Below are 14,466 nucleotides of genomic sequence, written 5' to 3' on the forward strand. Positions count from 1 at the left end.
AATTTGTTTTCATAACTCATAACCGTTTCAAATTGATTTTCTCCCCCCATCTTCCCCAAATCTGTTTTCAATGAATTTTAAATGGAAGACTTTAAGAAGCCATCTTGAAATCGCTTAAATCTCCGTACCCTCTGAAAGTGACACACATTTCGGATTATGCTCTAGTGGAAGGGGGGGGGAAGAAAAGCAAATGAATTTCATCTGCATTTGAAAAGCCTCTTTGACTTCAAATCAGCTTTCAGTAGATACAGTTTGGAGAGGATCTGTGAAATGTGCCTTTGACCTGGGACTGTTTGTGCCTTACACCCGCAGGAAAAAAGAAGATAGATGTCTTCTCGGTTGTTATTTTAACTCATTTACTGAGTGTTTTTTCCTTTTCTCTCGTTGAAAGGTGTTCAAACAAAGAGCAGATAATGTAAAGTACAATAATGACATGTTTATTTTCTTCTCCTCTTTATTTCTTGTTCAGATTTTACTTTGTCCTACCATTTTAATGTAATTTTCAGAATGTCTTTGATCATTTTTTGTATGGAATTCACCTGTAAATAAAATAAACAGACTCTCAATCCATCTCCCATAGGAACTATGAAACTATGCCATTCATTAGTGAGTCACAGGAATCTGTGTCCCGAGTGCTTCTCAGCTTCACACGTTTCAATAATTATTTCTCAAGCATCCACTGAGTATTCTTGGCTTGAATGAATGAATCATTAACAGAGAACATTAAAAACACTGCAGTGAACGGTGCAATGAGAAGTTACTGATATGTGATGTGTGAGTGCTAATTTCACTTGATTCAGAACAGTTCTTTCATCACACAGACACAGACACACACACACACACACACACACACACACACACACACACACACACACACACACACACACACACACAGGGCAATTTTGCCAGAAGACAAAGTACTCAATTTCCCAGAGTGCTTGTTTCAGACACAGTCCAAAATAAAGCATTAAATTAATTAAAGTCATTTAAAAATGTCCCTTGGGTTTTATAACCATCTCAGACTACCTCCAGTTTCATGTACAGAAACCTTATGGTCTAGTTGGTGAGGCTGTAACAGCAGCATGAAGTCACATTTCACCTCACTGCTCCCTGTTAAAACCAGTAACCTTTACTATTAATGGGTCGTAATTTGAAATATATTGATGGCTGCTCAGGACTTACTGTATATTCCATATGTTATATGACACCATTTTAATCCCTGATAACCGTATTAAATGTAATGAATGAACTTGTACTCTAATTCACTGCATGTGTGACTTTAAGAAGCTCAAGATGTTCTGGAAAGAGGTCCTTGAACTGATTTTGCATCTAACAAAGTGTCATAAGTATGTCTCTGTTTATTACATGTACTTATGTCTACTTATGCTACGTCCTGGTAGCTGTGATGCACATTTGGATTTTTACTATTCATTTCTTTTTCTCTCCTTTCCCTCTGTATGTGCTTGTTTATAATTTAACAAAGACGTGAAAGACCTGTGTAATTTAATATTAATTAGTTAATACTAAATTAACTTAATTAGACACAATGCTATCAGACGGTTTTTGAGTTTTGTTCACTGTGGTGAGCATTTAAATCCATGAGAAACCACAGTTGCATCAACATGTTCATTGTTTCATTTCTAGGAAACTGTGAGACCAGTCACAAGTTAGAGGTAGACTGTTTTGATTTGACACCAAGTTAAAAAAAAAGAAAAAAAAAAGAAGAAGAAGAAGAAGAGGAAGAAAAGAAAGCTCCAACCTCCTCAGTGCCAATGAACAGCTTCTACCCAGAAAATTTCAGGGCTTCTGGCTCCAACCAGAAACCTCTGATATGTAAAGCCCTCACTCAGATAACCTGTGTGGTATTTGCAGTCATAAAGGCTGTTTACGACAGGCTTCCCCATTCTCTGGAAAATCTGAAAAACCAGCTTTTGTTGCTGCATTCATGATGACCTTTACATCTATAGAAAGGTCACCGTATCGCAGAGCTGTGGAGCAAAGAGCTGTTGCTGGACCAAATGTGCTGATGGCCAAAGTTGATGTCACAGTGGATGAGGCTGATTTAAATACAGCATATTTTCAACGTTTGTTGAGGGGATTCCAAAGGCAAAAGTCAAGTTTATTTTTATGGGTCGCTATCAAACAGTTTTTTAACAGAATTTACAGACCAACAACAGCTTTAGTTTCATTTTTTTCCACGTTCAGTAGCTGGTTGTAGCCTCTGTGTACTGAGGCAGCCCAAACCCAGAAAGCACACAGCCCAGATAAAACCTTCTTTAACTACCAGACACCACCACAAAACACAAAACAGTCTCTCAAAGGGAGCATTGAAACCACACACCACTATGTCTCAAAATATAACGACTGTTACACCAATATGTAAAGTTTCAAATTTCCAAAAAATCTGGCGAACAGATTCACTTCTGCAGCTCCACCACAAGTTATAACCCCCAGTGTATTTGATAGTCTAGTCTAAACAACATACTGTCACGACACAGGCAGTACTGGTGAACTGTTTCGCTGTTAGGTGAAGGGGATTTAATTATTGCTAAGCTTTATGACTAACCAGCTATTAAAAGACAACAGAATGCATCAAATACCTGCCGTTGCCAGTCAACAAGAAAAGGACGCAGGCCTCACCTGAACCTCAGTGAACAGCATTAACTCTCTGCTGTTACTCCAGGGGCCTGTTTGGTCCGGTGCTCTTCTCACTTTAACAAGTGCACAGTGTGTCACATTGGTTTCAGTTCACTTAGGTTAACAAAGACAGACTAATTTACTAAACCAAAATACTTCAGGGGTGATGTCCGCCCTCTCTCCACTTCGTATTAGGTAAACCTGCCCTCTTGAAGCTCGGCAACCAATCAAAAATGACCACCTGTGACCATGACAATGACCAAACCTAATCAATTATGTAAGCTCACAAAAAACTATACAGGAAACTTGTGCCTTACACCCACACAAATCATTATCATCCTCATAAATTATATATAAAGCACATCACCAGCTGACTCATCGTGAGCATCTAACAGTTCGATAACACGAGAGATAAAAATCATTTCTCACTTAGTAATCTCTGAATTACCATCCAGAGGGGAGAAGCTCAAATTCTCCATACAGAGAATCTGATACAGATCAAACAGTTTAACACCAATGATCTCACCGGTCACTTTAGTTACATGATGCGTTTGACATATGTAGAGTTTTGAGTCTGAACCTTGTAAAGCAATGATAGATGCTGTTTGTTTATAATAACAGATGGAGGAGAGTATGACAGTAAATATGCCTCCTTCCCAAACAAACCAATTACTACCACTGTATCTGTATGTCATATTCTCTGCTGTTCAAACACATCTCTCATGGCCAAGTAAATAAACACCATATTTTTCCACTGCAGTCAAAAGTAGAGGAAAAAATACTCCCCTGCTGCATTACATCTCAATCCCACCAAACTGGTGGTAGAAAAGTCTGACCAGAGCTACGTGGGACCAAGAAGAGTTGTTCTCCTCTGCCTTTATCTTCTTAATGAACCTGTCACTCTGGTGTAGACACAGCTACTGCAGAGACTGTCCTCAAATCAACTGGAGGACTAACGCAGCTGGCCGCACTGCAAACAGACTTCAAACCTGAAGGAGGAGGAGGAGAGTTCTAGTAGTGGAAAGTTGCACAGAAAAGAAAATGAAAAGCTGTTTTCCTGCTCTCTGATGCTGGGCCTGGAAATGTACCATGTGATGTCTCACACTGTAAGAAACCAGAGGAGCCTTCAAATCCTGCCTGGTCTACTTTTGCTTTTGACACTAGACTTCCCATGTGCTTTTTAAGCAGCAGTTTTATTTGCAGCTTGCAAAAAAAAAAAAAACAAAACAAAACGGAAAAAGTCTGTTCCTGACATCGGCTGAGACCTGGAGACTTTTTGTTGTATTGATCAGACACCTATCTACAATCTGTCCTGAATAGATGTCAAGTGAATAGACATTGTCTCTCTGACTGTGAACAAACTAGATGACAGAAGTTATCACAGTGTAATGTTAAAAAAGATTCTACATTACAAACTAGCTTCACCAAGAGTAACATCACAGCATTCATCCCACAGCTCCCCTGCCTTTTCTGATGGGTTTGAGATATGAGCATCAGAAATCAGAGCACCGTGCTCCAAAATGAGATACAAAATGATCTGATTATGTAAGTCACAGAAATAGTTTCATACTCTGGAAACCGCTACTATCATCAACCTGAGTGGACAGTTCACAAGGAAGTCAAAACACAAACGCTCAGATCCTAATTTCCCTGCAAATAACAAGCTTGATTTCATGTCCTCAAACTCAGCACTGGAGGATACTTTGGGAGTGAAACTGAGCTACTGAGGTGAGTGTGAGGTGAAGGAGCTGATCAGAGCCTGACAACAGCTATGACTAAAGGTAATGAAGCTGTGAGCTGAGAGCAGGACATGACAAACTGACACATCTCCCCTGCAGGACCATATCCACTTTATAACAGCTCTCCCCTTGTTTCAGACACCTCAACATCAAGGTCTCTATTCCTGATAGCTCCTCAGCACTGGTGCAGTTATTCCCAAGTCATCATACTGAAACTTGTTTCTTATTTTTTTGAGCATACAGACGTCAAAGAGGATGGACTGAGGGAGTAAAAAAAAACAAAAAAAAAAAAAAATGACATAGGAGACTGCGGATCACAGGGGACCAAAAGTAATGGACGATAAATGAATCACACTACTCCACTCTTCTTCTACAGGACTGTCTTTGCATTTTAAGATACTCACTTCACTAAAGCCCAAACAATTACTCAATTAATGTATTAGTTGACTGACAGAAAATTAATGACAAACAATTTTGATGATTGATTAACCTTTTGAGGCCATTTTCAGGCATAAATGTCAACGACTCCCGGGGAGGGTATCTGCAGCTTTTGGGCTTTTTCATCACTGTAAATGAAATATTTATGGGTTTTAAACTGCTGGTTAGACAAAACCTGACATTTGAAGATGAATGCTTGGGCTCTGGGAAATTAAGATGTGCATTAGTCACTATTTACATCTCACTGACTTAACAATGAATTAATTATTCAAGGTAATAATAATCATTAGTTGCAGCACTGGACTTCACACACTTCTACTGCCACGCTATTTTCTATCCTCTTCAGCATAATTTTTTTGTCAAGTGACAATTTCCTAACTACTTTTTAACTGCAACTTCCTGGTCTCATCTATTTATTTGTGAGCATTTTTGTATCAATCCATTTTAAAACTATTACTTCATTTGGTCCAGACAAAGTGTTTATATAGTGCCTTCATTTTTGTTGTTCATGTTTCATGTTGTGTGAAGAAGATTAGAAGAAGAGTATACAGAGCTCTAGTCTTTATAGTTGTACAAAGCGTCCCTTCCTGTGCTGCTGTGACGTCTGTGGAAATTTCTCCAGGGTGAATCAGTTGAAGTTTATCTTTTCGATGTCATGCATCTGTTGTTAAGTTTTCAGCGTAGTGAGAGTGGCACAAGCCTCACAATAATTCACATAATAGTACCTAAATATTAATACTGTATACTTGTATATTATGTATACATCTATTGGATGAAACCTAGCAGAAATATTTTTGCCAAAATCTAAGTGAGAGAAAATGGTTTGCCCTGGACTAAAACCCTTTATATCCTCTTAATGATAAATATTATGTATTATTCTGACATAAATGTCAATACAATTAAATAAAACAAACCAGTTTCTTATACTGACTTCAGCAGTTTTGATATATCACAAACCAGTGTGTTTGATGAGCACCTAACTGAATTCTACTATTGTGCATGGGATAGCACCTTGTGGAAATATAAACCAGTACATCACCTTCACCTCATGTCTTAATAGGCTGCAACTACATGAGACAGTTAAAGTGAACAGATAAACAGAGATAAAGTCCAGTCCACTTATTGACAATGAAGTTCACCTGTTAACGATTATAAATCATGCAAAATATGTAGTTAACAGCAGACAGATTTACTACACTATTCAGTATATTCAATTATTCAGAAGCAGCGCGACGACAAATGGAGACAAACTTGAGTGTGAGTGTACACAGATAAAGCCTTCAGGGAGAAGAACAGGTGCTTCAAAGAGGACAGAGATCTCAGGTGGGTTTCTTTGATTTCCTCCCTGCTCTGTTCTTCTCCCAGATTACCGCTGGCTTGCCGAGAAATAAAACACATCGCAAAAAGAGAGCGGTCTTACTTTACAGAGGGAAAGAGGAGCGGCATGGAAACAAGCCAAGCCGTATCTTTATCATCCAGAGAGGTTTACTGACAGGTGGTGAGTGGTTTGCAAAGAAGGTTTAACTTGTCACACTTTGAGGGAGGTGGAGAGAGCTACACACCATGAGCTACACAGACAAACAATCCAAAACAAAAAAAGACACGTGCCACTTTGAACACCAATTTTGAACTTTCAGAAAAACCCTACATGTTTGCTTTACAACAAGCACAACTTGAATCAAGTTGGAGGTAATGTAGTGAAGCAGAAAAAAATAAAGCCAAAGCATACTAATTATACAGTCTGATGTCATCACATCAGATGAGAAATTAGATTTACACATGTGTAATCAATCAACAGGCTGTTCTGGCTCATAATTTACTGTGTGGCTGTATAATGAAAAAGTGCCTGCTTTGGTACCATTAGAGGAACCAGTGCAGGGGGAGTGAGTCATCATAGCCAGTGCTTCTTTTCTGGTCCATGATGGTGACTGAGTGTCTATGTCAAATCAAGTTAGTTGGGGCTATAAACTAATCTGCCACAAAATCTGGAAGAGTTATGTTTTGTGCTCTCTAGCAATAACACAATTAATGTGGTGGCATAGCAAAGGAAAAAAAAAAAATAGTATGACGACAGATGTTGTAGGAAGGCAAGAGGGTTTATAGTTGTTCTGACCGGCCATACTCAAAGGCAGGGTGAGGAGCCTACCAAATGCAATAAACATTTAAATATCAGGATAATAATACACGGTCTTTCTAGTTCTACACAAAGTTGTTCTTATTTTTTTTAGACTGTCTTCTGATCTTTGTCTTTCCTCTTGTTAACTGAATTTCTGCAGGCATGGACAAATTTTTCAGACAGACATCTAGGTATCTATTTAAACTGGAAAAATATTTGTTGAAGGTTTTAAAAGTTTGATTTTATTTATTATTTATTTTTAGAAATCCAGATTACATATGGTTGTTTTAACAGCCTTAAGATTACTACATTTCCTCTCCTGCACGCATTCCTTAAAATAAAACTGACATTTTTAAACAGGTTTACAAGTAAGATGCCACTGGTGGTAGCTGGTGGCTTGTTTACTACTTACATTTAGATTGTCTAGTCGGACAAAACAACATTGTTAGGATTTAATTCTTGTCATTAATAGCCTACATTGTTAAGTTTTCTTCATTTAATTTTTATATGAATATATCACTCAACATGAAACTCTGACATGATGTCTGGAAATATAAATTAGCTTTAGAAAAAAAGGGAGAATTTATTGAAAGGCTGTACAGTACAGTTTGCACGTCTGCTTGTTTGGAAATACTTCAGTAATTTGTCAGTGAAGGAAGCGAGTCATTTTGAAAACAGCCTGCAGAAAAGACATATTTTTGAAAATGACACAAACAGAATCAAACTTTGACAATGTTTAAATTAAATCTCTTTGATCAGACATGCATTTAAATAGGAAGAAAATCTGAATCCTGTTTGAGTAAAAGTCATGTTGCTGTTTTCCGTGTCTCAACTGTCTCCTGTTCGGTTGCCTCTCGTTAAGATTTTGAACACATTGCAGATGGTCACCCCTGAGCTGAGCCTGTGTATGTGTGAGTCCTGTGTGTGTATGTGTGTGCTTTAAAGTGAACCTCATCAGTATTCCTCTCACTCTGGAGGAATTAGCTGCCAGAACACTGCTTTTTCTGCCAACTTTGATCCCAGCCCTCCCTTCAGGACCAGTAAGGTGGACAACAAACCACACTCGTTATAGCTCGTTAATGGACCGACACCGGGTTCTGAGCCTCAGGCGGAGTGCAGTGGGGATCACGTGCATGAGAGTGTACAAGTCTAACGTGCATCTCAACCTCACCCTCTTGCTCTCTCGATGCTTTAATCAATTCCCGACTGCTAGAGAGAATAACTAGCAAATTAGCTCACCCCTCGGCTGTGAAATTAATATAATGGTCAAATCTAGATTTAAATTTGTGTGATAATGAGCCAACCAGTGGATACTTGAGTTTACAAGAGGGTGCTTGAGAATAATGATACTGGTGAATAATGGTTCCTGCCACGCTTTTTTTTTTTTTTTTTCAGTGCAGACATTGACTTTGAAACGCCATGGAACATCTATCATCATCATTTAAAGATCTTCATTTTAATTGAACAGGATATGAACATGTGACATTAAGCTTTAATGAATTTCTGTAAAGTCAATGAATATGAACTTACCTGAGGTCTTCAGAAGCCATCGCCTGGATCAGGGGAGTTTCTATTGAATGTCCAAACACAGCGCCTTCCGAGCCTGCGGATAAAATGTGCTGTTACAGTTCCCAAAAATAAGAGCCAAGGATGTGTTTACTCAGGGTGGGTATGGAGCCTTCAATATGTTTTTGGTACTGACCAAAAAAAAGCTGTTCTGTGCTTTGACACCTTACCTGCCACCTTAAGCTGGTGTAAAAGCTGCCAATCAAACCCTAGTACAAACTGAGACCATGTCTTTTTCAGGTCTTGCTCTACCTCCAAGTGGGCTCTGGTTCCATTTGTAGTGTGAAAGCAAAACAGACCACAGGATCACAGTTGTGAACTGTCAAGTAGGCTACGTAGACAGTATGTATACAGTACCCAGCCCTAACATTTATTGTTCATCCATGGCATGTTTTACCTGTGACAGTGAACTTTTCTGTTGTCATGATAACTTCCTCCTCATCTGCAGTGAACAGCAGTCTCCCTCCATCTCGACTTCGCACCTCCAGCCTCTGACACTGGGCCTCCACAGCCTCAGGTCCTGCAGACAGAGATGCACATATTGGAGCCTCTGGATCTTAACAAAAGAACTACTATAGACACTTTTACGTAGAGTGCTGCTTTTTGTATTCCTTTAGTTTTGCTTGCTTGATATTTTATGAAGTTTCTAGGACTAAACAAATATTTTAGGCTGATAATTAACAAGCATTTGTGGACAGATTCCCACCTAAAAAAAGTCTTATTAGTCTGCAATTCTAACATTAATGTTCCCTCCTTCTTCTTCTTCTCTTCTCTGCTCTGTCACATAAAGGTTGCCTTATGTGTTGCTGGTCTTGCAAATCAGCTTTAGGAAACTATGTTGGGGCATGTAAGACTATTAGCAATCTGAAAAACTTTGTGAAGTGTTAGCTCTGCAAATGAAAGGCACCCAACAAAGCTGGATCAGCCATGCTTTTACAATAAATGGAGACAAATCAGTAATCTGTTCCGCTGGTGAGGAATATTAATTCCTGCTCTCCAGACTTTGGTGTTTTTCCAGATGTGCATGCAGAAACTTTTAACGTCTCCCTTTCTCGCTCTCTCATCCTCCTCTCTCTCCACCATTAATCCACGGACTGCGGGCGACTGGGGAATTTAATTATTCTCGCCAAGTTTCATCTCATTTCAGACAAAATGCACTCTCTACAAAAGCAGGCACTAATTTTTGGAGGAAGGTCAAGCGTAACCAAAAAGTGTCATATAGCCAGTCTTGTCAAATCAGCATCAACTCCCAACTTATGTTGGCTAAGATCAATAGCTATTAATGTTAATAAGCAGGTCATTTGCTCTCCAGTGGTCATTAATCATGTAAATGACTTTGGTAATTTGGACTGACTGATGGTTAAACTTGATGATGATAAGAAGAATCCATTGCCCTTTCAATGAGTGCATCAGAGGTTAGTGTGTGGAAGAAAATACAGAGAGTCTTTCCCAGGCAGTTAAAGAGAATTTGAAGATGAATTGTTGTGCTAATGTTGATTAAAGTCATTAATAAATAGGATTGACTGGCTAATTTACAGTCAGGGCTGGATTAATTTAAAATCATGTTTTAAATAAGTTGTCCATAGAAAAAGAGAGCAACTCATAAGTGTAAATGAATCTGTATCCTAAATGGTCTCAGTGATGTCACAGCAGGTATTTCCCATCACCTGCCCAAAGTAAGTATTTCAGGTGAAACAGCTTCCAAAGTGGATGTGTATAGTGGTAAGAACCAGAGACTCACCCACTGTGAGCTGGCCGGTCAGCTGGCCTTGGTTGTTTCTGGCGTTGAGCGTCACGTTCTTCTCTGATCGCAAGACCAACAAGCTGTCCTAGGGGAAGCATGAATGGGGAGGGAGAGAGACAGAGAGTGGAAAAAGAAGGAGAGTGAAGAATGAAACACGTCGTGTTAGTATCTTAAATCTTAACTTTAATACGATCTCCCTTGGTGGGCAGCATAATCTTGGTTTAATTAGTCATCACTCATTTTTTTATCATGATCACAGTGAACAAAACACTTAAGGATAATTGTGGCCTATTATTTTTATCAGTTAAATGTAATACTTATGACAGCTGGTTGAGATCTGAGAAGAGAGTGACACTACTTCTGTGACACTAGTTCTTCCATTCACTGAGCCAAACAAATAACTTGGTGACTATAAATTGTTAAACCAATACAAATGATGGTTAAAATATATATTAAAAAAGAGGTGTATGAAACAACAACTGTCGTGTCTCGTGTCTCCAAAATCTATTTGAGTGTACCTGCGTCAATGCACAACAGGTTCTAATGCACTGTAAAAAAGCCTAAGTGAGTCGTTCCTGTATGAATTAAACCATATTAAGACTAAAATGGAAAAAAATAAAAATAAATTATCCAAAGATGAGTAATGAAGTGTGGGTAGAGTTTGAGGAGAGAGGAGGTGGCAGGGAGGTTTAGCTGAAGTTGTGTGTTTTCCATCAGTGACAGGCGTAGGTGTATCCTTTTCTTCAGTGACATTGGAACTCCAGACCTGTTCTGGTTTCTGGCAATTTTTGTACTTTGCAAGTTTATGGCTGTTTGACATTTGAATGATGGCACGTGTGTGTCGCTGTGTGCATGCTGAAAAGGCTTTGACCCTCTGAAAGTGTTTTACCTCAGTTGTCTATAGTTCTTTGTTAAAGTGAAAAGCGCTGATGACACAAAGAACACATTTAAAATATGACTTGTTTCGTCATTTTGAAAAATCACTGGTCATTTTAGGTGAATATTTTCCTCTTCAGACACCTTGATGTAAGGTTTCACTGACCAAACATTACATTGTGGTCTTGCTTTGCAGTTAATAATGCGAGTATATGTATAAGCTATAGTATGACTATTATTTCCAGTCCATTATTTACTCCCCTTTTAGTTGTGTTTTGGCTTCCACTAACTCCAGGGAAATCTGGCTCTTTAGCTGCTTAATGCCCCCCTATGTTCTCCAGCTGGTCGCTGTCTGGTGTCTGATGCTTGGCAGGTAGTCTACAGTCATAGCTACCAGCTGTATCTAAAAATGACCCTGATGAGAGTGAAAATGAACCAAAACAGTGAACCAAACCAAAACAACCTGTGAGTAGGTTCATCCCCGCAATGACCCTTTTTAAATTACACACAGTCACAGAGGTCATCTGAGACACTGTTAATGTAAAATATTGATTGGTGCAGCTTTAACACAATTGATTACATATGTGCACCACATTCTCATGTCTCACAACTGACTTTGCTGCAGAGATGAACTCTTCTGTCTTTTTTTCTCTAGAAATGTCAGAACTGTCAAGACAGTTTATATGTGTCAGAGTTTAGTAAAGCTGTATTGTAAATGAAAGCACCAAGCAAATTTACTTTGCTTCTACAAGCTAATCCACTGATGGCACACCAAGTTGTTGATTCAAATTAACAAACCAATTTTCATATTAATTGTTATTTTTGTGTGTGTATTACCTGTAAATAAAAGTCATAGTCATATAGTTTCACATTGAGCTAATAATCACGCTGTGACGGAATCTAAAAGCTTTGATTAGCTGCACACTCTTCTAAAGAAGCATCAAATTGCAGCAGATTATCTTGAGTTTGTGTGGCGTGTAACTTTGCAGAGGTCATTCCATTCATTTTCATTCCCTGCTTGCTCCTCCCAAATATAAATGCGCATCATGAACACAAGTTCTCCAGGAAGCACGGCATAGTGAAGAAATTTGAGTTCTCGATTTGAAGTATCCCTTTAAAGAGTTTATAGGTCTTAAACTGTTTCCTGAGGGGCCGTTACTGAGATGCTGCTGCTCTCCTCAACACTTCTTTGGGATCACATGAAAGGCTTTTTAGTCACTGCGTCTTTTGAGGAAGGTCAAGTGCAGATCAGAGTGAATGCACATAAATGGAGCTTGTTGTTGCAAGTGCACTGGGCCCCATCAGACTGAAAAATTACCATGGCTGCTGTAAGGGAAAGGATGCTTTCCTGCATACAATGAATAACATCACAGCTGAAAGCAAGAGCACGGCACACTGCTTCGATGAAACAAAGCAATCTCATATGATGCTACTGTCTTTCTGGAAGCGAGTGAGTGTAAAATAAAATGCAGACCTTTAAAGCACAGATCAAGAGCACTGCTCAGGGTTTAACTGTAATCCTAACCCAATATTTGCATAAGTATATTTAAATTTTAATTATATTTGATTGTTGTGCCAAAAGCTAATTTGCATTCTGAGCTGAACAAGTAGATATAATGAAAAAAACATGTCACTAGTTGAAAAGGTACGCTTATTATGTCTTAATTTCCTCATTCAAATATCAAATCTTGCAGGCAGGCTTTTTGCATGCAGGGTACAAGCTGTTTTGGAACATGTTTGCAGGCATATTTAATATTTTTCATATTAAAAGGCCCCAGTATTTCAGTGTAATACTGTTGGCCAAATTAAATTGGTTCTTGCAAACTGGGTTTAAAGGATGTTCAGATCTTTAAGGCGCTGCTGCTGCTGCAGTTTGCTCCAAAAAGCTTTGATTTTAAATAGTGTGAGTTAAACAAGTGGATGGTTTCAGCCCTCATTGGCAGACCTGAATTCAGATTTAGCACTTACAATCATCTCTGTCATGCTTATCCAGTGCAAGTAGGTGAGATTTAGTGACGGAGAAGTTTCACTCCAATAAAGATACACCTGCATCTGATGCTATTTATAGATCAGTCAGTGTCCTGGGAGACGATAACGAGAGCCAGTCTGAACAGCAGAGATTTGATTAACTGTATCAAGCACTGTGTTGCTTCATACCACATTGTTTTCAGACTGAGGCAGACAGTAACATAACAATGCCGATGCAAACATAACAACTGCAACTGCAGTCTTTATATGTTTTTAGTGTAACCGCTCACATACCCAGAGGCAGAGGACTATATTTTTGACCTCTGCTGTGTCGTCACTAATGGGGTGAAAGTCAGCATAGTGCTAGACGTCAAAGCTGGACACTGAATTATTATACAAATGAAGACCTAGATGTTCAGAAATCATAGCTACTGTACATTCCTGGTCTTTTGCCTCACTCTAAGTCCATCTACTGTTTACATCAGTAACAATGTGTAATCAAATCAAAGGCCAAAGCTGCAGGCTAAACACTCAAGCAGCTTCTCTGAGCACGTTCAAGCAGACAGGAGGAACTAATCAGTGAAATCTGCTCCTGTAGTTCTTCACATAAATAAAATACCTGCGTCTCAATGGCCCATAATTTAAATTCACTGGAATACATCAATTTACAAAACACTAACAACAACAAACCTGAGTGGACTGACTCCACAAAAATTGTCACTACTGCTCATCAAATCTAGTTTGACCTCTGTTGTCCTTAAACAGCAGCAGACCTTATTACCCTAATGATTTTGTAAAACAGGAGCAGCTCCGAGACCAATCGCGAAACCCAAAACTTGTCTCCTTCGTGTATTCCTTTCAAGTGTTGCAGAAAATCAAAAAACAGGAATCTAAACAATGCATTAGCTCAGTATAATGAAATATGACTTTATATGACACAGATTTGTAAACTCCTTATTAAAACAGAGGCACAGTCTGCATGGATTCATATTCTTGTCAAAAATATGTAAAAAATTGAAAACTGGAAAGCTTCAGGGAATGACAAAAAAGGAAAACTGATGGAAACTGGAAATGTGGAAATCATCTGAAGGTAACGATTTAACAATTTTGACCAAAAAACAGCCATTACTCCAGCACTGCCAGAAACCAAAATGTTCTCCCATTGGCTGCAACAGCCACACTCAAAGACAACAACACATGGCAAATGAGCTGTTGACTTGTTGAACAGGCATCATTTGATCCACCCTGTTTGAATTCTCTATGACAAAAGTGAAAGGCGTGAGAAGTGCCTGCATTTGGTTTCACAAACGCTTATAATTATGAACGCAATGTTCGGCTGGCAGGTGAAATTTCAAGTGTGACACAGATTTCAAGAAGCCTGA

At 38.8% G+C, this 14,466-nt stretch overlaps 1 protein-coding gene across 1 annotated transcript in view; it reads right to left on the reverse strand.

Annotated features, from left to right (window-relative positions):
- Positions 1-14,466, reverse strand: part of LOC108890908 (zeta-sarcoglycan) — a 32,154-nt gene that overhangs the window by 2,924 nt on the left and 14,764 nt on the right. Inside the window, exons 4-6 of the mRNA XM_018687978.2 lie at positions 10,238-10,325; positions 8,894-9,016; positions 8,461-8,533 (exon numbers count right to left, since the gene is read on the reverse strand). Coding sequence (XP_018543494.1) covers positions 8,461-8,533; positions 8,894-9,016; positions 10,238-10,325 — 284 coding nt within the window. The remainder of the gene's footprint in view (positions 1-8,460; positions 8,534-8,893; positions 9,017-10,237; positions 10,326-14,466) is intronic.

Source organism: Lates calcarifer, linkage group LG14 (genome assembly GCF_001640805.2).
Source record: "Lates calcarifer isolate ASB-BC8 linkage group LG14, TLL_Latcal_v3, whole genome shotgun sequence".
Classification (NCBI taxonomy): Eukaryota; Metazoa; Chordata; class Actinopteri; family Centropomidae; genus Lates; species Lates calcarifer.